At 37.3% G+C, this 23,420-nt stretch overlaps 1 protein-coding gene across 3 annotated transcripts in view; it reads left to right on the top strand.

The window, feature by feature from the left end:
* Positions 1 to 23,420, top strand: part of STRN3 (striatin 3) — an 83,275-nt gene that overhangs the window by 43,460 nt on the left and 16,395 nt on the right. For 2 of the 3 annotated variants that reach the window (XM_040970243.1, XM_040970245.1), the window contains exons 7-12: positions 1,507 to 1,648; positions 7,116 to 7,226; positions 21,234 to 21,367; positions 22,587 to 22,762; positions 22,909 to 22,956; positions 23,248 to 23,369. In XM_040970243.1, the coding sequence (XP_040826177.1) occupies positions 1,507 to 1,648; positions 7,116 to 7,226; positions 21,234 to 21,367; positions 22,587 to 22,762; positions 22,909 to 22,956; positions 23,248 to 23,369 (733 nt within the window). The remainder of the gene's footprint in view (positions 1 to 1,506; positions 1,649 to 7,115; positions 7,227 to 21,233; positions 21,368 to 22,586; positions 22,763 to 22,908; positions 22,957 to 23,247; positions 23,370 to 23,420) is intronic. The other variant, XM_040970244.1, reaches the window with a different exon arrangement.

The following is a 23,420-nucleotide window of genomic DNA, read 5'->3' on the forward strand; positions in this document are numbered from 1 at the left end:
TCTCTGTGGGTCCAAGGATTTGGATCATCCTCCACTAATTTCTTAGGCCACAAGCAGGGAGCTGGATGGAAAGCCAAGCTGCTGTTGCCCAAATACTTAATGTTGTCACTTCTGGTAGTGGCTGTACCTATCAGTGCCAACCCCATCACCTTAAAGATTTATACTGTTAGTTCTTAGTGGAATTATATGCTGATTCAATGAATGAACAAGAAAAAGTCTATTTTTCTTACACTAGTCCAGTGGTTTTGAACTTTTTTTTAAAGCGACATTGTTTCCACTCTTTTAACATTTAAGAATCCCCACTGAAATCTTGTCTCTTCATGTACTGTACAAAGGCAATAAATTAGTTGAAGCTGCAGTGTGAATATTCCACCTTGGTTCAGTTCTATTCTCTGGATTGCAAATATGTATTCTCATTCTTTGATAAGGACAGGTTTTTCTATCTTATTTTTCTTTTTTTTTAAAGATTTATTTTTATTATTTTTTTATTGGAAAGGCGGATATTACAGAGAGGAGAAACAGAGAGGAAGATCTTCCGTCCGATGATTCACTCCCCAAGTGAGCGCAACGGGCCGATACTATGCCGATCCAAAGCCAGGAGCCTCTTCCGGGTCTCCCACGTGGGTGCAGGGTCCCAAAGCTTTGGGCCGTCCTCGACTGCTTTCCCAGGCCACAGGCAGGGAGCTGGAAGGGAAGCAGGGCTGCCGGGATTAGAACCGGCGCCCATATGGGATCCCGGGCGTGCAAGGCGAGGACCTTTAACCACTTGCGCCACCGTGCCGGGCCCTATCTTATTTTTCAAGATAAATTATAGTAGCAAAAGTAGTCAGTCATGTATTTGTGAAATTATCAGTGGTATTCAGTATTTTAGGTATGGAGAAAGCAGATGACTAAAGTTAGTTGTACTTTTAAGATTTTAAAGAAATACAAGGGAATAAATGTTGTTCCACCAAAGCTCCCAGTCTGCCCAAGCAGTTACCTCCCTCTGTACCCCTTCCATGTAATCTACTCTGTTGGCTGAGCAGATGTTTTGGTCCTTTCCTATTTTTCTTTTGTGAGGAATAAAGCACTGTTAGACTAGCACAGCTCTGATCTCACAGGAAGTGCTATGCCAAGTCCCTATGATTGATGCACTAAGTATATAATTCTCAGTGCATAATATCCACCCAGGAACATGCATCAGAATGCAAGTAAGTATGTAATTCCTTGATTGGGAGTAACTGTAAATCTTCTATAATAAAGGTAATAAACTGATTTTTGGAATATACTCTTCATTTTTTTTAGTCCCATTATTAGTTGGGTAACAATTTACAAATGATATTGGGATAGTATTATTGGCCCAGTTATCTGAGGTATAATTAGGGTTTATGAATTACATGAAAAAAATTCTAAAATTTTGGATCCTGATAGCATAAAATGAATGCATAAATGAAATTATGTGGAAGTGATAATAGCTCCTTTAAATTTTAAGATAAAAATAATTCTTGATTTATGTTTTATTGACAGATAGGTAATGAAGGTTTAGCTGCTGACTTAACTGATGATCCTGATACTGAGGAAGCGTTGAAAGAATTTGATTTTTTAGTCACTGCTGAAGACGGAGAAGGAGCTGGAGAAGCACGGAGCTCGGGGGATGGCACCGAGTGGGGTAAGGTGATGAATGGCGGGAGCATAGAAACTTGTCCTTAAAGGTTGATTATGTATTATATATGGAATGTGTGTACCTGAGTGTATGATGGCAAGGGGAAGTGATACTGAGTAGTTAAGGTTCTTTTTCACAAATTTATTTGGATTTGGCATATTATATAGCTTTTTATGAGTTTTGTTTTTTTGAAGTTTATCCTGAGTTGAAATATTTACTTGATTTAGAAAATCAATTTCTTTTCTTTTAGATCTTTTTTTTAAAGTAAGTATTCAATTTCAAACATCCCCATTCTTTGGTAAGCTACATTTTTAACAAAACTAAGTCTCATTATGTCTATATTGTGTTAATCTTATTACTAGGAAGAAATAAAGCTACTCTTCCTCAATGGTTTTCGATTGAATAAAATTTATTGATGATATTAAATTCGTTGCATACATTGTTCAGTGTGCAATGTTAAGATCTAAACTTTAAAAGTTAATGTGACAGCAATGATTAGTCATTACTAAAAGAGAGAAGACAGTTCTTGCTGGACAGGGTTAAGAACCCCAGAAGAAGGCAAAATAGAAGTCTTTAGAAATATTTTAATAGCTAACATCCAGTATATTTTTGCCATTCACTCTATTTGTTCGGTCATTGCTTAATAACAACATGTGGACAAATGAGTGGAACTCAAAGTTTATATATAGAACTTTTTAATACACCAAACTTTCATTTTATTTCTAGCAAGAGGAGTTACCAGTAGAGCTTTAAAATCATTTTATGGTGACTGAAACCCGTGTTCTAGCATGTAAAGCACAAAATTTAAAATAACCTGTCATGCTTCTGTATAATAGAACTAGTGGTTAGCATTTGTGTAAATATGTGTGTGTTTAAGATTTGATTGTATGCTGATTTGGGTAGTCCATACTTCTCAGCATATGGTCGTTCATTTAATACATAGTTCTCTAAAAGTATTTCTTTGAAAGGCTAGGCACACTAATGTCCCCGGTCACTAGTGCTCGTAGGAGCAGGGTTGAGGGTGCTGGTGCTTAGCAGGAGCTGGAAACTCAGTCCAAGTCTCCAGCTACCTGAACCGGCACTGCAGCCTCCCAGGGTCTGTGCGCAGGAGGCCGGGGCTAGGACCATCCTGGGGGATGAACTCCGGCACTCCGAGGTAGGATGGCTTCACAGCCAAGCCAAAGGTCTGCCTCTAGAGCCTAATATTTTAAATTAAATAACATTCTGTCAAATTATGCTATGAATTTATTTAACCAGTTTTGTTGATGTACGGTTAGATCATTTTCATTTTAAAGAATGAAATCTTCAAAAATAATTGGCTGGGGCACGGCACCATGGCCTAGCAGCTAAAGTCCTCACCTTAAACATTCCTGGATCCCATATGGGTACCAGTTCTAGTCCCGGCAGCTCCACTTACCATCCTTGCTTATGGCCTGGGAAAACAGTAAAGGATGGCCCAGTGGGCGCCCTGGGACCCTGCACCCGCGTGGGTGACCTGGAGGAATTTCCTGGCTCCTGGCTCCAGATTGGTGCAGCACTGGCCATTGCGCTCACTTGAGGAGTGAATCATCGGATGGAAGATGTTCCTCTCTGTCTCTCCTCCTCTCTGTGTATCTGCCTTTCCAATAAAAATAAATCTTAGAAAAAATTTAATTTACTGAACATTAACAATATAGATTTGTTTTCTCAGCTTCAGTTTATTAGAAATTTTTAGTCAGGATAAAAAAAATCATGAATTTTATTTGTGTGAAATGATATTATTTCTTTCATAAACCTGTACTCTGTTACACACAACAGATAGACTTTTGACCATAGTTCAGTTTTAAGGTTGGACTTAGTGTTTGAGAGTGACCAGTATTTCCTGTTGTAAACAGAAATAACTCACAAAGGCTTCTTGTTTTCAGATGAAAATGAAACCAAATGTTAGCTCTATAGCTCTTCAAGCTGGTGAGAAAAAGAACACTTTTAAGAATAAAATGGTTCAAGTGATTTCTTTGTTTAAGAAATGAAAACTGTAGATCCATGCCTAATTCTTAAGTTTGTCATTTCTACCCTGTAGGTGTCATCCTATTTTTTTTAATAGAATAGATAATGAAATACTTCATTGTATAAATTTAGTTAATATCCTGAAATTTGAATATATTTATAAATGGGGTGATGATTGATTTCACATTTAAATTATTGGGTAAAGGTGGATTTTTAAAAAATAAGCTGTTTTTAGATTTATTTTAATTTTTATTGCTAAGTCAGATACACAGAGAGGAGGATCTTCCGTCTGCTGATTCACTCCCAAGTGACCGCAATGGCCAGTGGTTTTGCCAATCTGAAGCCAGGAGCCAGGAGCCTCCTCCATACCTCCTACACGAGCGCAGGGTCCCAAGGCCCTGTGCCATCCTTGACAGCTTTCCCAGGCCACAGGCAGCGAGCTGGATAGGAAGTGGGGCCACCGGGATTAGAACCAGTGCCCATATGGGATCCCGGCACATTCAAGGCAAGGACTTTAACTGCTAGGCCATTGAGCCAGGCCCTAAACTCCCTTTTTTGCAACAGTCCTCCAGTACTTTGTCGTGTTAGTTAATCTTTCTATTTTCTAAGCTAGTATTCTCAGTTATTTCTGTGTTTAGTCTCTCAGTGTTGCAAAAGCACTGCTTTTCAGGAAATTGTTTAATACCTTTAGTCTGTTTTCTACATTAGATAATTGGAGTTTATAGCAAAAAATACCGATTGATAGTTCTGGTTTTGCTTCTTTCTCATGAAGACTAGTAAATATTTATCTTTAACTCCCTTTGGGACTCACATTTTGAAATTTATAGAACCAGTAGTAACAATGTTTACATTTAGATATAGTGCGTAAAGTGTTGAACATTGAAATTTGTTACAAATTTATGCTAGAGTCTGCCGATGTATATAATTCTGCTTGGGTAGTCAGAATCAGAATCAGCTTCATAGATTTTGTAGTTTCCCGCTGTTGGGAGTCAGCTTTTTTGTGCATGTTCATTTTCTTTTATACAAGAAAAAGTTTCCTTAATTGATTCAACCTTCATTTCTTGATATTTTTTTCCCCCTAGATTTTTTAAAAACAGGATAATATGTAGAAGATTATGCTGCCTCTTCCTTTTTGCTCTTATTTATTTCTTATAAGCAATACCCAACTGTTACCAGGCAAGTTACAGGATGTTGTCTGTGCACATATGCATTCACCAACCTGTTTTATTTGCACTGCCTCAGTTTACCTGGTTTTCTAGATTTGAGGTTATCTTGCAAATAATGCTTTTTTTTCTTTATGTTTATCTTTTTTTTATCCCCTTTTCACTCCACTGTCTTTTGCTATTTTGATTACTATTCACAGCTTTACTCTCTACAGAGGTCTTTTAGAAATTGTTTGGCTGTCTTCAAAATTTTCTGTCTAATCTGTTTAAAGTTTATATCACCTAAGGATTTTTTTCTTTGGGGAATGGTTCCTCTATGAAGTTTTAAATGGCTTTCCTTCATAATGTGTTGATTCATTTTGCTTTTAGTAGTTTAAAATAAGACTTATTCATTTGATTAAAATGAGTGCAAATAAGTAAATCCTTAGATCATATTTTTCATGATGTGTTTGATAAATTAATAAAAGGATTCATGATGAGGAACCAATTTTAGGAAACTTGTGAAAGGTGAATTTTTTCTTTAAATCAATGTTTCAACTGTTTAGGAACATTATTATGCTTTTCCAGACTTAACAAATAATTGCACATGTACATTTTAGTTTTGTGTAACAAACTACTTTCAAGTAATTTGAATCAGCAGTTTAACTTAAAACTTTGGATATCAGTGTTCACATACTGATCAGCTTGTGATCATAGATACTTCCATCAGGAAAGAAATTGTGGTGGGGAAGACTTGAGATACATTATAGTAAATATTGAATTTCTGTATGCCATTTAAATAGGATTGTATTTACATTTATTACATTCAGTAATTTAGAAAGCTTCTAAAAATATCTGTTTTGACATTTGAAATTGAGAAATGTATAGGCTTGTGTACCAGAATGTACTGAATTAGTAGAAGTTGAACATGTATATTTCTAGTGCTAACCCACCATTCATTCATCTTAAATGATTAGTGTGGGCTGTGTGATTTCATGTAATTTTTATTTAGTAGGCTACTTAATTTTATATGTGTACTAGCATTAAACTTCCTAGTAATATGGCTGGTTTAAAAACTAAACAAAAGAAGGAAGAACCCTTAATGCCTAGAATAATTTTAAAAGGCTTTTTAAAATTAAAGATATACTTACTTTTATTGGAAAGTCAGTTATACAGAATGGAACAACTTCCATCAGTGATTAACTTCCGAAGTGGCAGAAATGGGTAGGGCTGAGCTGAGCTGAAACCAGGATCCAGGAGCTTCTTCCAGGTCTCCCATGTGGGTACAGGGTCCCAAGGCTTTGGGCCATCCTCCACTGCTTTCCCAGGCCTCAAGCAGGGAGCTGGATGCGAAGCTGGGCTGCTGGGACTAGAACTGGCTCCCATATGGGATCCCAGTGCTTGCAAGGCGAGGACTTTAGCTGCTAAGCTACTGTACTGGACCCAAAAGGATTTTTTTTAACTCCATTTCTCTTAATAGTATATTTTTAGTTTATTAGGAGTGGATTTTTTTCCAGGCACAAGTATTTATCACTTTTTAAAAATTTAGAGTTATTTATTTAAACTACTCGAAAGTCCTCTGTAGCATATGTCTAGTAGTGAATGATTATACTTCTCTGTGCTTGTCACTGCTTTATCTTATCTCAAAAGGTCAACTCAAAAAAAATTCTTAAGTGGAATTTGAGTTTTGTTTTTGTTACTTGTTTTTACTAATCTTATTTATAGACCAATGGAAGAAGATAATGAAATGTTGAAATATTTGGGTTGGGGCAGAAATTGGATTCTAAGAATGCTTTGTATTAATTATTTGTTATATTATTTGGAACTCTATATGTATATGTATTATATTCGACTAGAATGCCGATCAGTTAGTACAGTTATCCTGTGCATGCAAGATGTGACAGAAGGTGCATGAATATTTTCATTAATGAAACAGCACTGACCTTTCTAGCTTGCACTTCATGAGTAGCTCGCATGTATTTCATTCATTTGCTTTTATGATGCTGGCTGAATAATTTTTATTAACATTTTTATAAAGATGCAGTGATCTATTTTTATACTAGATTTCTAATGTCAGTCCACGATAAGAAAAATAACCTTGAAATTTGTGATTCATCAAAGTGGAACACTATTTAACTTTCATTGTATTAAATGTTTCGAAACTTGTAACATGGGCATTAGAATTTGAGTTGTGAATACCAAAACTGAGACTGCACCTTTAAAGTATTTTTAGTAAATGCTGTTAAAATATTTTTATTGTGATTGTGTAAAGCTATAAGTTTACTACCAACAGCTTGCCTTGCCAACTGCTGATCATTTTTCTTTTAATAATATGCTGCATGTAGATAAAGATGACCTCTCCCCAACTGCTGAGGTTTGGGATGTAGACCAGGGACTAATAAGTAAACTGAAGGAACAGTACAAGAAGGAACGAAAGGGGAAGAAAGGGGTGAAGAGTAAGTGCAGATTCTGACTCTTACAATTTTTGTGTTCTGATAATGAGAAAATAATTCCTCAATTTTGTGTTAATTTTAAACTTTGTTATATATTTGAAACGTATTTGCATGATTTATGATGTTATTGATGAAATAGAAAATTAATTTAAATATGTTGGCCAAAGTAAAGGAAATAATTATGAGGGGCTTTTTTAAGCATAAAATGTTTAACAAATTATAAGGATTATGCTATTGAAATTAACAGTAACAGAAATTTGTATTGGATTCTCTATTTTTGGTAGATTAATAAAACTATAGTTAATATACAGGTTGTATTTCTTAGTTTAAGAATTTTTCAATGTATTGAATTTGAAAGTCTTATCCATAGTTTCTTCTTTCTGTTCTTAATTCAGCAGCAAACAGTCGCAGCAGCCCCTTCTCTCCCAAATAATCTGTGTAGTATTTTTCCTAGTTTACTCAGAGGGAAGAGGGCCAGGGAGGAGGGTAGTGGTGGCAGTAGAGTTTGTGCGGTCAATAGCCGGCTGTCTTCTGGGTGCCTGGTGTGTTTCTCGCTGTTATATCCTGAGCAGTGTACTACAAAAATATAAATATAGCTATTGCACTTTTTGCAAAGAATTGTTTCTTTCCATTTTGTGAATCAAATTGCGTAACACCCAGATGGAAGACATCCGGTAGACCTGTGAGTGTGAAATGGAGAGAGTTGAAACTTGTTTTCTATGAACTACCCTGCTGTAAAGTGACCACTAGCTCTTGTTAGTCTTTTTTTTTTTTTATTATAGTGTGTGAGATAGGTAAAAGCTGTTTACACATTCTTTCATATTCCTTTGATGAATGTATTAGTTTTCAAAATGGCAGGCATAATGGAAAACAATGTGAGTTGCTTTCAGTAAAACATTTTTTGAGTGGTTAGTTTTATTATGGAAGGTAAATGGAGTTTTGGGTATTTGACCTGTTTACAGTTTTCTTTTGTAAATTTGTGCTAGCCATGTTATTGCACATGAGTAAAAGAACAAATTACTCTTAGCACACTGTAGAGTGAACTGCTTATTATATTAAAAACATTTAGTGCTGGAATGGAGCTGTGTTCAGTTTTAACACCACTTAAAATGCATGCATGTTGAGTATAAAAGCACTTTGGCATGACTGACCACTTCAGTAGGAAGAAAATGACATTAGAATTTTAGAGTTTAGACTTTTTAGACTTTTTCTTTCTAGGAAAGGTAGCAATTCACTGTAGTATTGGATTATTTACTTTATGTGTGGGATGTAAACTGAGTTAACCTTTTGAAATTTTCTTTAGAAAATATTAGCCAATGGAGCTTTTAATTTTAAATGTAAATATCTTTGCTCTGGTAGAAGATGACTAGGCCTTTTTAAAAAAAAAAAAAAGATTTCTTTTTATTTGAAAGGCAAATTTACAAAGAGAAGGAGGAACAGAAAGGAGAAGCAAATTTCTTCTGTCTGCTGATTCACTCCCCAAGTGGCCATAGTGGCTGCAATTGCGCCGTTATGAAGGCAGGTGCCAGAACTTTTTTGAGTCTTCCATGCAGGTGCAGGGTCCCAAGGCTTTGGACCACTCTCGGCTGCTTTCCAGTGCACAAGCAGGGAGCTGGATGGGAAGCGGAACTGCCGGGATAAGAGCTAGTACCCTTACCGGATTCTGGCACATGTAAGTTTAGCCAGTAGGCTAATGTGCCAGGCCTGATGACTATACTTTTGAGTTTGAAAGACAAATAATTAGTGAAGCTAGATTGTGAGTATAAGTGGAGTGCATATTTTCTGCTTTTACATTTCCATAAAAAGTGAAATTTTGTTTGATCCTGCTTTCGCATTGGTTTGCTGCTCATTCCCTTTCTTTCATATACTTGTGTAACCATTTTAGCACAATTTAAGTGAACAACAGAAATGGTAAGTAATGTAGTATAATGAAATGTTATTTTTCGGTCCTCATGTAAATAGTCAAAATACAGAAATTAACAAAGGGTCCAAAGCCATAGCCTAGTGGCTAAAGTCCTTATCCTGCATGTGCCAAGATTACAGTTTGTGTCCCAGCTGCTCTGCTGCCCATCCAGCTCCCTGCTTATGGCCTGGGTAAGCATTAAACAACTGCCCAAGGCCTTGCAACTTGTTCCCGTCTGAGAGGATGTCCCTGGCTCCTGGCTTTAGATCAGCTCAGTTCCGGCCATTGTGGCCACTGGAGGAGTTGATCAGTGGACAAATCTTTCTGTCTCTCCTTCTTTGTTTATTTGCCTTTCCAATAAAAATATATATATATTTTTTAAAGTTAAAAGGTGACTGTTGTTTAATGATTCTTTTTAAAGTTTCAGACCAACCCTTGAAAGAGTGTAAATGCACACTTATTGGCACAGCTCCCAATTTCTATGGATTTTCTTAGAGGATAACATTGTTCAGTTTACCATATGGAATCAACAGATGGAATCTAATCTTAAATCTCTTTTTGAGGTCCCCAAAATGTGCCATGAATACCAACGCTTAATTTTGTAAAGACTTCATGGAAGATTCAACTCGTAAATGCAAAGCTTCTAATGTTAAGTTCCCAGTGATCCAGTGATCTCAGTTCTCATTTCCTCATTGCCTTCATGCTTTCTTTTCTTCACCTATGGAAGAAAGTGGCTTAAAATTTAGTAACTGTTTCTGGCCCAGATTGGTAACCTAGCGATTAAAGTTCTCACCTTGCTTGTTCCGGCATCCGATAGGGACGCTGGTTCTAATCCCAGCCACCTTGCTTCCCATCACAGCTCCCTGCTTGTGATCTGGGAGGGCAGTAGAGGCTTAGGACCCTGCACCCATGTGGGAGATCTGGAAGAAGCTCTGGATCCTGGCTTCGGATTGGCGCAGCTCCGGCCACTGCGGCGACTTGGGAAGTGAATCAGATCTTCCTCTGTCTGTTCTCCTCTCTGTATATATGATTTTCCAATAAAAATAAATCTTTAAAAAAAATAGCTATCTATTAGAAATGGTGTTATGGCTCAATTGGCTAATCCTCCACCTGCAAGCCATGGTTTCCCATATATGTGCTGATTCATATCCTGGCTGCTCTATTTCCTGCCCAGCTCTCTGCTTTGGTCTGGGAAAGCAGTAGAGGGTAGTTCACATCCTTGGAATCCTGCACCCTTGTGAGAATCCCGGAAGAAGCTCCTGGCTCCTGTCTTTGGATCAGCTCAGCTCTAGGTGTTGTAGGCATTTGGAGAGTGAACCAGCAGACTGAAGCGCTTTTCTCTGCCTATTCTCTATAAATCTGCCTTTCCCAAAAGAAAATTTTTAATGAAAAAATTATTTTGCTTGAATGGGATAAACTGTGTCAGAATTCTTCAGGCTTATGATCCTAATTTTCAGAAATCTCTTTGTAAGGAGATTTTATATATACTTTATACCTTTCTCTAGTATAGGGACTTCAAGAAGTTACTTCATGGAAAACAAAATGAAACCAAAAGCTTGTTTTTTTTCATTTCTAGAAAGTTTGAAAACCTATGCATGATTGTTTTCATTTCCATGAACTTAAAGAAATTTAAGATTTTGTAATTATTTATTTGAACAGTTAAGTTAGAGAACCTTCCATCCACTGATTCACTCGCAAATGCCCGCAGTGGCTAGGGCAGATCAAGACCAAGAGCCAGCCTCGCCCAGTCTCCTGTGTGGTTGCAGGGACTTAAGGACTAGAGCCGTCTTCTACTGCTTTGCCAGGTGCAGGAGCGAGGAGCTGAATTGAAAATGGAATAATGGGCCTGGTACAATGGCTCAATTAGCTGATCCTGCCCTTGCAAGCTCTGGGATCCCATATGGGCACCAGTCCTGGCTGTTTTACTTCCCTTCCAGTTCCATCCTTATTGCCTGGGAAACCAGCAGAGGACAGCCCAAAACTTTGGGACCCTGCACTCAGATGGAAGACCCAGAAGAAGCTCCTGACTTCAGATCAGCTCAGCTCTGGCCTTTGCAGCCATTTGGAGTGAACCAACAGATGGATGGTCTTTGTGTCTGTCTCTCCTTCTTTCTGTAAATCTGCATTTTCAGTAAAATAAATAAATCTATAAAACAAAAACAAAAAACAAAACGAAAAAGGAAGAAGGAAAGTGGTGTGTCCAGGACTAAAGCTGATGCCTTTATAGGATGCCAGCATGTGGCGTCTTAGTCTGGTGTACCACAACACTGGTTCCCTTCCCATGAGCTTTGAGAAGATCTCTCACAATAGCCATGTAGCCCCTTCCATGTTATCAGACTGCTGAAATTTTGTCTCACATAGGCAATAATGTAATGATGAAAATCAAGAAATTAACATTGGTGCAATATTGTTATTAAGTGGAAATCCAGTGTTTTCCTACTATAATAATTTTTAGATTTCGGTGTTTTAGAGGGTAGAGACTGAAGGAAAATTTTACATTAATCTTTTATTAGAATCTTGGTGTATGAGATTTTTTCTAGCTTTTTATGGTCTGTTTTTGCTGTATCTTTTATTTCTGTAAAAACATGCAAATTGATAATGATTAAAAGTCACACAATATAAAGCATTTGAATTCAGTGTGAAGCCCTTGACATCTGGAACCTTTATTTAGAATGTGAGAGATGAGCTTAAAAATCTTTTACATTTTAAAATTTTTCTTTTGAATTGATTTTTTTTACTTTTTTTTTCTCTCTTTTTTTTTTAATATTTACTATTTTATTGGAAAGGCAGATCGATTAATACAGAGGAGAGACAGAAAGATTTTTCCCTCTGCCTAAGTGGCTACCATGGCCAGAGCTGAGCCAATCTGAAGCCAAGAGCCAGGAGCTTCTTCTAGGTCTCCCAGGCAGGTGCAGGGTCACAAGGCCTTGGGCCGTCCTTGGCTGCTTTCCCAGGCCATAAGCAGGGAGTTGGAGGGAAAGTGGGACAGCCAGGGCATGATCCGGCTCCCCTATGGGATCCCAGCACTTGCAGTGCGAGGATTTAGCCACTGGCCATTGTGCTGGGTCCTGATTTTACTTTTCAGTATGGGAAGGTTTAGCCTAAATGGGAATGTAAGTCTGTGTAATCTGTTTTCCTTTAATAGGTACCCATGTTCACAGTCTGTGACTACCTCTGTGCTCTATTACACCAGCTGAAATGTTGGCTTCTGAAGAGCATACGATTGTTTTATTTCCTTTCTTCAAAAGGTGTATAGGTTTTCCACATTTAAAAAATTCATACTTTGTGTAAAATCAGATCTGAAGTTTACTTTTGTGCAAAAAAAAATCCTTGAAGCCCAACTATGCTTAAAAAAAATACATGTTGCACGAACTTTTTTAAAATAAAATTTATTTAAAATGTGAGAAATTGCAGATGCACATGAGCTGGAATTGGAAAGATTGGAGGGAGAAAAATGTTCCTATCTTTAATCCTGTGTCTTCAGGAAGAAATAATATTCTTCCCCATTGCCAGTCTGGGAAGAGGATTGTGGTTACATGATACCACCTCCCAGACCCCAGTGAGGATACATCCTGGGAAGGGGTTATTTGACAGGCAGAAAGTATTACGTAGGGCAGGAAGGGCGACCCAAAGTTAGCTACCTGCCTCTCTCATTCATCTCCTACCCCTCCCCATTCAGTAATTTCTGACCTTTTAAGAGTTGCTGAAGGAATCAGATTCAGTACATCTTCTGCAGCTATTTCCTGCTGGTTAGGGGCATAGGTCTTGCATATCCTGGGGTCAGTAATCACTCCCTATCTCATGTAATGCGTCCATCTCACGAACCAGAGAATTTCTAGTGAGTATCAATGGCTATTTCCCAGACCCGTGTCACCATTGTTACTCTGAGAAGTTGTTGACCTCTAAAACAGATAGGCTTATCAATCAGCATGAGCAAAACTGGAAAGAAACCAATTGTAGGTGGAGTGCTCTTTAAGAGGAGATTCTATTGTATTAATTCTCAAATGCTGTGGGATGATATGTTGCCCCTGTGCAGATTATGAAACTGTCTAGCTTGAATGTAAAGACTTTGAATGACCCTTTCAGTGAACATACCACTGCTAGAGTTGAAGTGACAGATTCCATTGATAACTGCACAAGATTTTCCTTATGTCTAGATAGATAGATGGCCAGCTTGTTGGTTTTCTGTGGCTAGTTGAGACAGAGTGACCACTGCAGTACTTATTGTAGAGGTTGTCCTTGAAGTATAGGCCAGGTTAGCTAAAGCAACAGTCAACATTTTTAAAGTTAGGTTCATACAACATACTGATATCTTCTAATGTAATATTAGAAGAACTCACTAAGTGCTTCTCCTACCTGTAGCAGTTTACAGAGAGGATCAAGAAAAGAGGTAGGAAGAAAACTGCATCAGCCGTGTTATGGAGAAAGCAAAGTCTTTCCGTAATTTGTGGCCATTTGAAGTGGTATTTGAGGCCTTAGGCTGGATCACAGGAATGTGCAGACTTAGAGTTAGTCCACACCTGAGAATGTTCCTCTCTCATCCTTTGCAGAGGCATCGGCCAAGGGCAAGTGGCCTGACATGCAGTATGTGTAACAAGGCCAGCACACAAGATGCATGGTTCTCATGCATCTGAGGCCAACAAGGCCTTGATCAGGGCTGTTTGTCAGAGTCAAAGAGCATCAGTGGGGCCCTCTGGCCAGCTTTCCACTTGACACAGGTCCCCATCCCTCCATGAACTGTCTGAAGAACCTTATAGATTATAATTTTTTTTTGCATTTTCCCTTCATTTCTTGTATAAGAATATTGCCATTTATCTGCTATCGAATTATAAAATTTTGGAAAAGGAAGTATTTTAACTTTCAGTATTTTTTTAATATATGTCAGGGAACTTTCCTGAATGATTTGCTAGTTTTCACTTTCTCTGTTTCATTTCACATTAGCACATGCCATTGCTATTCCATACTCAAGATAACAAATTATTACCAGGAAATACAGTGTGAGAGTAGAACTTTAAGGTCCAGTGCAGTGGCCTAGCAGCTAAAGTCCTTATCTTGAATGTACTAGATCCCACATGGATGCAGATTCTAATCCTGACTGCCCCGCTTCCCATCCAGCTCCCTGCTTGAGGTCTGGGAAAGCAGTGAAGGACGGCCCAAAGCCTTGGGACCCTGCATGCATGTGGGAGACCCAGAAGAAACAGTCTCCTGGCTCCCAGGTTCAGATCAGCTCCAGCTGTGGTGGTTACTTGGGGGAATGAATCATTGGACGCGAGATCTTTCTCTCTGTCTCCCCTCCTCTCTGTATATCTGACTTAGCAATAAAAATAAGTAAATCTTTTTAAAAAAGAGTATAACTTAAATCCACATATCCTAAATTATGCATTTTATTTTTTAGAAAGATTTGATTTTGAGTCAGATTTACAAAAAGCGAGAGGGAGAGACAGAGGGATCTTCATGTGCTGATTCACTCCCCAGCTAGCCACATTGGCCAGAGCTGGGCCTGTCAGAAACTAGGCACTCAGCTAGGGGCCTCTTCCAGATTTTCTGCCAGGGAGCTGGGCCCAGGGCCTTGGGTCATCCTCTGCTGCTTTGACAGGTCATACCCAGGGAACTCAGTCGGAAGTGGAGCAGTTAGGACTAGAACTAGCATCCCTATGGGATGCCAGTGCTACAGGGGAAGATTAATGTGCTGAGTAACTGTGCCTACTAAAACAAATTTTTTGTAGCAATAGCTTTGATTAGGCTTCTGACAATATTTTCGCACACTATGAAACTTGTGATAAGAAAAGACAGGTTGTGGGCCTGGCGTAGTAGCCTAGTGGCTAAAGTCCTTGGCTTGCATGCGCTGGGATCCCATATGGATGCCAGTTCCTGGTACCCTTTCCCATCCAGCTCCCTGCCTGTGGCCTGGGAAAGCAGTGGAGGACGGCCCAAAGCCTTGGGACCGTGCACCCACATGGGAGACGTAGAAGAAAGAGTCTCTAGGCTCCTGGCTTTGGATTGGTGCGACTGCAGCCATTGCGGCTGCTTGGGGAATGGATCCACAGACAGGAGGTCTTCTCTTCTCTCCTCCTCTCTGTATATCTGACTGCAATAGAAATAAAATAAATATTTTTAAAAGTATAGATTGTGTTTAGAAAATACAGGTTGATAATTTTTTTTAAAGATTTATTTTTATTATTATTATTTTTTTTGATTGGAAAGGCGGATATACACAGAGGAGAGACAGAGAGGAAGATCTTCCGTCTGATGATTCACTCCCCAAGTGAGCGCAACGGGCCGATACTATGCCGATCCAAAGCCAGGAGCCTCTTGTGGGTCTCCCACGCGGGTGCAGGTTCCCAAAGCTTTGGTCCGTCCTCGACTGCTTTCCCAGGCCACAGGCAGGGAGCTGGAAGGGAAGCGGGGCTGCCGGGATTAGAACCGGCGCCCATATGGGATCCCGGGCGTGCAAGGCGAGGACCTTTAACCACTTGCGCCACCGCGCCAGGCCCAGGTTGATAATTTTTAATCCACAAATTTGTTCGAAATGCTAAAAAGTTTGGATTGCAGTGTATTTCATGGTTGTTGCATTTTCAGATTGGGGGTACTTAGTCATATTTTTGCAGTTGTTCTCAGGCCAGTATGCTGGTGCAGCAAGCTGTTTACCTGCTGCTAGCGCTGGGATCCCATATGGATGCCAGTTTGTGTTCCAGCTGCTCCACTCCCCATCCTGCTGCCTGTTTATGGCCTGGGATAGCGGTAGAGAATGACTCATGTCCTTGGGCCTCTGCACCCATGTGGGAGACCAGGAGGAGGCTCCTGTCTCCTGACTTCAGATCGGCTCAGCTTTGGCTGTTGTAGCTGTTTGGAGGGAGAGTCAGTGGATAGAAGCTCTCTCTCTCTCTTTCCCCCTCCCTCCTTCCTTTCTGTAACTGCCTTTCAAATAAAAATAAGTGCTTCAAAACAACCTTTAGATAGTACATGTGGCAAAAAAACTGTTTACTCAGTTGTCACATTGCTTAAATTTTGCAGCTAGTATTAACAGCCATGCTGAGGAGATAGCTAAGTGCCAGGCATCGTGCTTAAAAGCTTTATAGGTATGTTAGTTCTAAAATATGTTTCTGTTGCTTTTTAAAAATCCTTTAAGAAGGCAACATTGTTATTAAATTTGGCAGCAAATGTATTCAACTTAATAATGAATTTTCCAGAATTTGCCTAAGCTAAAGCATATAATAAATCAAAGTACTACTTTATCATTTGCTCTAAAATTGATTTTAAATGAAGACATGCTTATGTACTTGAATTCATTTGGAGACTGAGCATGAATTTCAAAGGATGTTGCTGTATTTAGGATATATCTTAAAATTTGCCCTATGAATTAATTGACTGAAATTGATGTTTCTGATACTGTAACGATTTGTTTGATGCCTCAGTTATAGAATATTTAAATGCATATGTCTTTTTTTCCCTAAGATTTCTCTGATAAACGTTTTCAGTATAACTGAAGTTAAGTAATTCCATATTTTTTCCTCATCTTAATATACCATTTCTTCTTTCTTACTCATTTACCTTTAAAAAGATTGCTTGTTTGAAAGGTAAAGTTGCAGAGAGGGGCTGCAGGGAGAGAGACAGGGTCTTCCATCTACTGGCTCACTCCTCAAATGGCCACGGTGGCTGTACCTGACCCGTTTGAAGCCAGGGTCCACGAGCTTCCTCCAAATCTCCCCTGTTCGTGGAAGTGCCTGGTCACTTGTACCATTGTTTGCTGCCTTTCCAGGCACATCAGTAGGGAGCACGGTCCTAAGTGTTCTGGCTGCCACCCTTATGGTCTAACGTGCTAACGTATGCCACAGCATCGGCACGTCTTACTCACCTTCAGTTGTAAGAAAGGCTGAGGAAAGATGAAACTCCGTAAATAATGAGACAATGCCAAAGGAATAAAATGTTTAAAAACTTTTTTTGTATCTCATTTCCACTATTAAACTGTTTTCCTATTTTGCTTTAGGGACTGTTAAACATACTTTTCTACTCTATTCTCCCGTATTTTCTATTTGGTGCATTTAGTAATTTAACTTGCTTAAATTTTGATCTTTGGTACCATGTAATTCACAACTAAAGTTTTTATAGTATTACACATTTAATTTGCATATTTTGTGCTTTAAGCTATATTATCAAGATCATAGGCCTTTTGAATTGTTTAAAATTGATTGGTTTTAATTTATTTATGTAAGATGAATAAATCTCATATATAGAGATTTAAGAGCATAATGATACTTCCAGCCACCCGCCCCCCCCCCTTCCGTGCTCATGCTTCCAGGCCCTTTTCTTACTTTTCCTTTTAACTTTTAAAAGCTATTTCTTTCAAAGGAAGAGTTACAGAAAGGGAAAGAGATCTTCATCCACTGCTTTACTTCCCATAGGGCCACGACGGCTGGGGCTGGGCTTGTCCAAAGCCAGGAGCCAGGAGCTTGTGTGGGAGGGTGCCGTGTGAGAGCCATCCTTTGCTGCTTTCCCAAGAGCATTAGCAGGGGGTTAGGTTAGAGGTGGCGAAGCCAGCACTCATACCAGTGCCCATCCACAAGTGGTTACAGTGCCGCAGGCAGCGGCTTGGCTCACTTTAAATTTTGCTCCTTTAAATATTTACCATGATGTAGCAATGAGTGTATTTTATAAACACAAGCTTAAACCACTGTTCCTCAGTATAGACAAGGGTATAACCAAAGCTCAAGTTTCACAGTGTCAAGTTAGCTCATATTCATTATAGTTTTGTACTGTTTATAATAGCTACCACAAGTTAGAGGAAATACATAGTGTTTTGTCTTTTGGGAATTAGCTTTTTTGCTGAGCATAATGGTTTCTGTTTTTATCCATTTTGTTGCAAAGGACAGGATTTTATTCTTTCTGTGGTTGAGTAGTATTTTGTTGTGTGTATGCACTTACTGTAATTTGTTAATCCAGTCATCAGTTGATAGACATCTGTTAATACAGTCATCAGTTCATGAACATCTGGGTTGATTCTGTATCTTAGCCATTGTGGATTGAGCTGTAGTAAACATGTGAGTGCAGTTAAGTGGTTCATATGCTGGTTTATTTCATTTGGGTAAATTCCCAGGAGTGGAATGGATCAGTCCAATGGTAGATCTATTTTTGAATTTCTAAGAATTCTCTATAATGTTTTTTCATAATGGTTGTAAAAGTTTGCATTCCCACCAGCAGTATGTTAGGGTGCTTTTTTCTGCATATTCTTGTCAGCATTTATTGCTTTTTGATTTTTCAATGATAGCCATTTTGTCTGGGGTTAGGTAGGACCTCATTTTGATTTTTATTTGTTCTTCCCTGATGGCTAGTGATCCTGAATAAGCCATTCAAGACACACCAATTGAGGAATTTCTGTGTACTCTGCATGTGTGTAAGAAAGCCAGTGATTAATTTACAAGGATGGGCTGAGGGTGAAGGATAGAGATTTGATTAATTTAAGATTCATTACTCACTGAAGGATGACTTACTAGAATTTATTTAGAGATTTGAGTTTGATCTAAGAAGGTAGCATTGAGTTCATGATCTGTTACGTTAGTTGACTTCTTCCAACTGTGCACTTGTGAGCCCTGTGTCATACTTTATGTTATGAGAAACAGATGCACGTTTTCTAGGAGAGATACTTAAACATTGCAGACAGATTACTGTGGGTTGTTAAAGACTTAAAGCATACCATGTTGCCCCTGGTGTAATGAATTATTGGGCTGTGTTCTAGAGGGGAAAAGAAGAGTTTGGTACTTGAGCTACAGTTTTCTTTGGTCACAGATTAGTTATAGAACTGTGATGAAGGACCCTGTTAGACTAAACCAGTTTGCAGGTCCTAAGATTGCCATAAAGGAAGACACTAACATGATAACAGTACAGTTTGCTTGATAAAATGTCTCAGAGGACATAATAAAAATGGTAAGATTTCCATCATTAAGTGAGAAACTTTATTTTTTTTGAATTACTGGTGAAATGTGTGTGCCTATATAAGCATATGCTAAATTGTATTAACATTAATAAAGTGAATTTATGGAAAGACACTATTTCCCCCTTCAGGGGATGAAAGGGCTAATAAATCCAAGATCTGTAATTTTTGTATGCCTTAGAAATAACAAAAACAACAGGTGTCTCTCTGCGTGTGTCTGTGTGGGTGAGAGAGGCAGACAGGCAACATTGAATAAGCAGAATAGCTTGTCATCTCCAAGTGAATACTTGAGTGTCTCGTGAGTTCTTCAAAAACCTCATGGAAAATGTGTATTATGAGGATCTCAAATTTTTGCCATCAAAATAAACTTTTCCATGAACTTTAAACATGTATTAAGAGGAAGGGTATAGAAATAACATGATCAGTGACAAATAAATATAATAACTTTTGTTAATAGTAGTTAAGATAAAGCTCAGTATTATCTAGCTACCTCCCGCCACATGCTGGTAAATTGGTCAGTGGCTGTTCGGAAGTAGTTCTGAAAAAGACCATGCAGTAATGCAGAATAAAGTGTTCTAGGTTTTGTTTTGTTTTGTTTTAGATTAAGATTTATGTTAGTAAATCATTGTATAGTTTGTGAATGAAATCATAACACTTGGTTCTGTCTTATCTGGCAACAAATTAGGATCTCAGAGAAAATACTTTTGTTCTTGATTGCTGCTAGTGTTGCCCATAGCTGTAGGTATTGACTGGAGTGCTACAAATTGTTCCAATAAATATCATCATTAAAACATTAAATACTACTTAGAATCTCTGCACTAATCAGAGCTTTAATTTAGGACCTAGTTGAGACAAAGTATATAGCTTGTCTTAGTAGGATAAACTAATAAAAATAACAGGTATTTTAAATACAAAAAAACTTTACTTTTGTTTTACAGTATATGAATTGTGTCTGAATTTTCAGGTTTAGTGGTGACTGTCAGATTTCATTATTCTTACTGTGTTTTCTGTAGCATAGGAAAATGTGATCATTTTTTGTAGAAGTGTTTCAAAATTGATCAACTTGAGGTTTCACATGTTTCCCTTTTAATAATGCTTATAAGTTTTAACTGTGTTTTTATATATTGTGTAGTTTTGGAAATAATGGTCTGAGCATTTCTTGCTGACATCCTAATGTGACATTGTGCTTTCAGAGCATATGCTTGGAGTGGCAATGAGAGTTATTATACAGTGTCACTGTTACGGCAAAATGTTTGCATCGTAGTATAGTTTTTCAAGTTATGGCAGAGTTTAATTAGTAACTTGACTTTAGTGAGAAACATAATGTAGATTTGTTTAGAACTGCTAATATTAACATGAAGCCTGTAATCACACACAGAGAAAAAGCTTTTGCCTTAGTTTTAGATTGAACTGAAATTTGAGCAAATAATTTAGATAGCATAGAGCTTTAAAAATAAATGATATTTTAAGGATCATATGGATTTACCTTTTAGGATACTGACATTATTGATAGTCTCTAGACCATTACTGCTACTCGGAGAATTCATTTCAGTATACTAACTCACTGTGTATTGAACTCCTGGGAAACCATTTATGTATAAAGGCCTATATTGTTGCCAGGGACAAGAATACTTAAGCACATCTTTGGAAAGCAGGCTGACTTAACAACAACCTGTTACTTAAAAAATAAATAAATAAATATATATATATATAGTATATATATATAGTATATATATATAGTATATATATAGTGTGTGTATATATATATATAGTATGTAAGTTAATTTGAAGCCAAATAGAGGGATTTGTTTTCCATGAGTAGTTGAAATCTGATGTTTCACACCCTTACTTAGTAAATTTTTACCCTATTATTTAATATGTAAATTGTAGTAATTTTGAGGTAATAAGAGTTTTAAATAGATAAAGCTTTTATACCTCACCTCCCACCTCTGAATAATATATGATAGTGCACATTTGATTTGTGGAAGATAACTACAATATAGTTCCAGCACATTTCTGTATTGATACCCAGTATTAGAAATTTTGGAGTGAAAGTGGGAAAATATAAATTAATTATATTATTAAATATTATAACTGTTAAGTGCTTAAATTTTCCCCACAATATTGTATTGTATTGTATGATTTTTCAGCATTTAAGAAGCGGTTTTGTTCTTTATAGCTGAACCAATAACGTTTCCATCTGGAGGAGGCAAGTCATTTATTATGGGTTCTGATGATGTTTTGTTAAGTGTACTGGGCCTTGGAGACCTTGCAGACTTGACGGTAACAAATGATGCAGACTATAGTTATGATGTAAGTGCAGTTTTATTTTTAATTTTTTAATGATTTAATAGGCTCCTTATTTTATGGAATCACTAATAAAAAATGTCAAGGTGCATGGAAAGGACAAGTTTTGTTGATTTGAAGTGACGTGTAATTTTTATAAGTATTTTCTTTGTTTTTTCATTTTTCTTCTGTACTTTCGTGGATTAGCTAGTAGTTTGGAATGATTACCTTAAAATAGTGATTGTAAATACATCCTGAGTAGTCAATACTCAGGTATCGTTTCAAATTAAGCCATGTTTTGATGTTGACAAGAAACCAATAGTCAGAGAACTTATTTGCTTTCAGGATCCTTCTTAAAAAGCAAGTTTTATTTTTGAATTTTATTTTCTTAAGGAAGGTGTTAAAGTTAGCTTGCATCATTTTCTGAATATCTTGTTGGATAAGGAAAGAAAGAAATCAGTGGGGAAGACAGTGTTAGAAATAAAACTAATGTTGGATTAATGTTATTTTCTAGATATTGAGCAGTCAATTGAAAGTTAATTATACTTGCTTAAACTTTATGTGAATGAGCTGGAATTTTTTTGTATTGTTTTTCTTTTTACTACATTTCATTCTTATGTTAGCATGATTTTTACGGACATCAGCCTTAGTTGGCCATATTATCCTTTTTAATATTTTTAAAGCATATAAGTGAAGTAGTAAATTTTCACTATTTTAACATTGATTTTATTACAGATGGAGAAATGAAGGTAAAAAGATTAATCTATGAGTATCAAAAATTATGAAAATTTTCCTGAAGGGCCTTAGTTCATACTTATAGCAAGTATTTTGTTTTTGCTGCCTTTTAAAATTTCACTTGCTGATAATTTTCCTAATTATCAATTGTACTTTTTAATATTGTACCTTTGGATATTTGATACTAATTTTCATTTTGTATTGTATGAAATGTTGCAGCAGTGGTAGTCATGATCTGATCTAAGGTAGTGTAGGAGCTTTGTGTTTAGATTGATAATTAGCCTGAGATAGGTTATAAAACTTTTCATTTGGTCTTGGAATTTGAAAGGCTGTTAATGCTTCTGAGTTCTTATTGAAATGTAAATTTTTTTTAACATTTTTGATGTATGTTACATTTCCACTGGACATTTTTCCAGAGAATTTTAAGTATATGTTTTTAAACACATCAAAAATTCCACTTGCCTACCAATTTACAGCTTTTATCATTAAATATTACACTGTTTCTTTTCAGTTGCCTGCCAGTAAAGATGCCTTTCGAAAGACGTGGAACCCCAAGTATACACTGCGTAGCCATTTTGATGGAGTGCGGGCATTAGCTTTTCATCCTGTTGAACCTGTGCTTGTCACTGCCTCTGAGGATCATACTTTGAAACTTTGGAACTTGCAGAAAACAGTTCCAGCCAAAAAGCAAGTGTTTTAGTGTTACCCTGTTTTTTCTCCTTCTAATTTTGCTAATACGTTGTTACTATTTGCTGTCTTTTATATGCACAATAACCAGTGATTTATAGTTACTTAATTGTCTTTTCTCCCCCACCTTTTCCTCTGTCTTCTAGGAGTGCCTCTTTAGATGTAGAACCCATCTACACATTCAGGGCTCACATGTAAGTTTTATTGAACTCTAGTACTTAATTCACAAACATAGTTACTGTTAACTCTGAGGTATCAATCCTCACACGTTATAAATTTTTAGTGTTTTATATTATAAAAGACATTGTTTGAATATCTTGTTTGATTAATAATTGCATTGTGTTTATATGAATATAATAGTGTTGATATGTGCATGTTTTATTTGAAACGGTTTGTGGATGCCATATAAATTTATAGAGGTTAGGAAAATGGACATTTGAGTTTTTTCTTAGAATTTGTGATGTTCTCCCTCTTTTCCATAACAGTGGCCCTGTTCTATCATTAGCTATAAGTTCCAATGGAGAACAGTGCTTTAGTGGAGGTGTTGATGCAACCATCCAGTGGTGGAATATGCCTAGTCCTAATGTGGATCCATATGATACATATGGTAAGTAAAAGGTCACGGTGTGTTTTTTTCATCAGTACTCACTACAGAAAA

Source organism: Ochotona curzoniae, unplaced genomic scaffold (assembly GCF_017591425.1).
Source record: "Ochotona curzoniae isolate NIBS_2020 unplaced genomic scaffold, NIBS_Ocur_1.0 scaffold_4701, whole genome shotgun sequence".
NCBI classification, from domain to species: Eukaryota; Metazoa; Chordata; class Mammalia; order Lagomorpha; family Ochotonidae; genus Ochotona; species Ochotona curzoniae.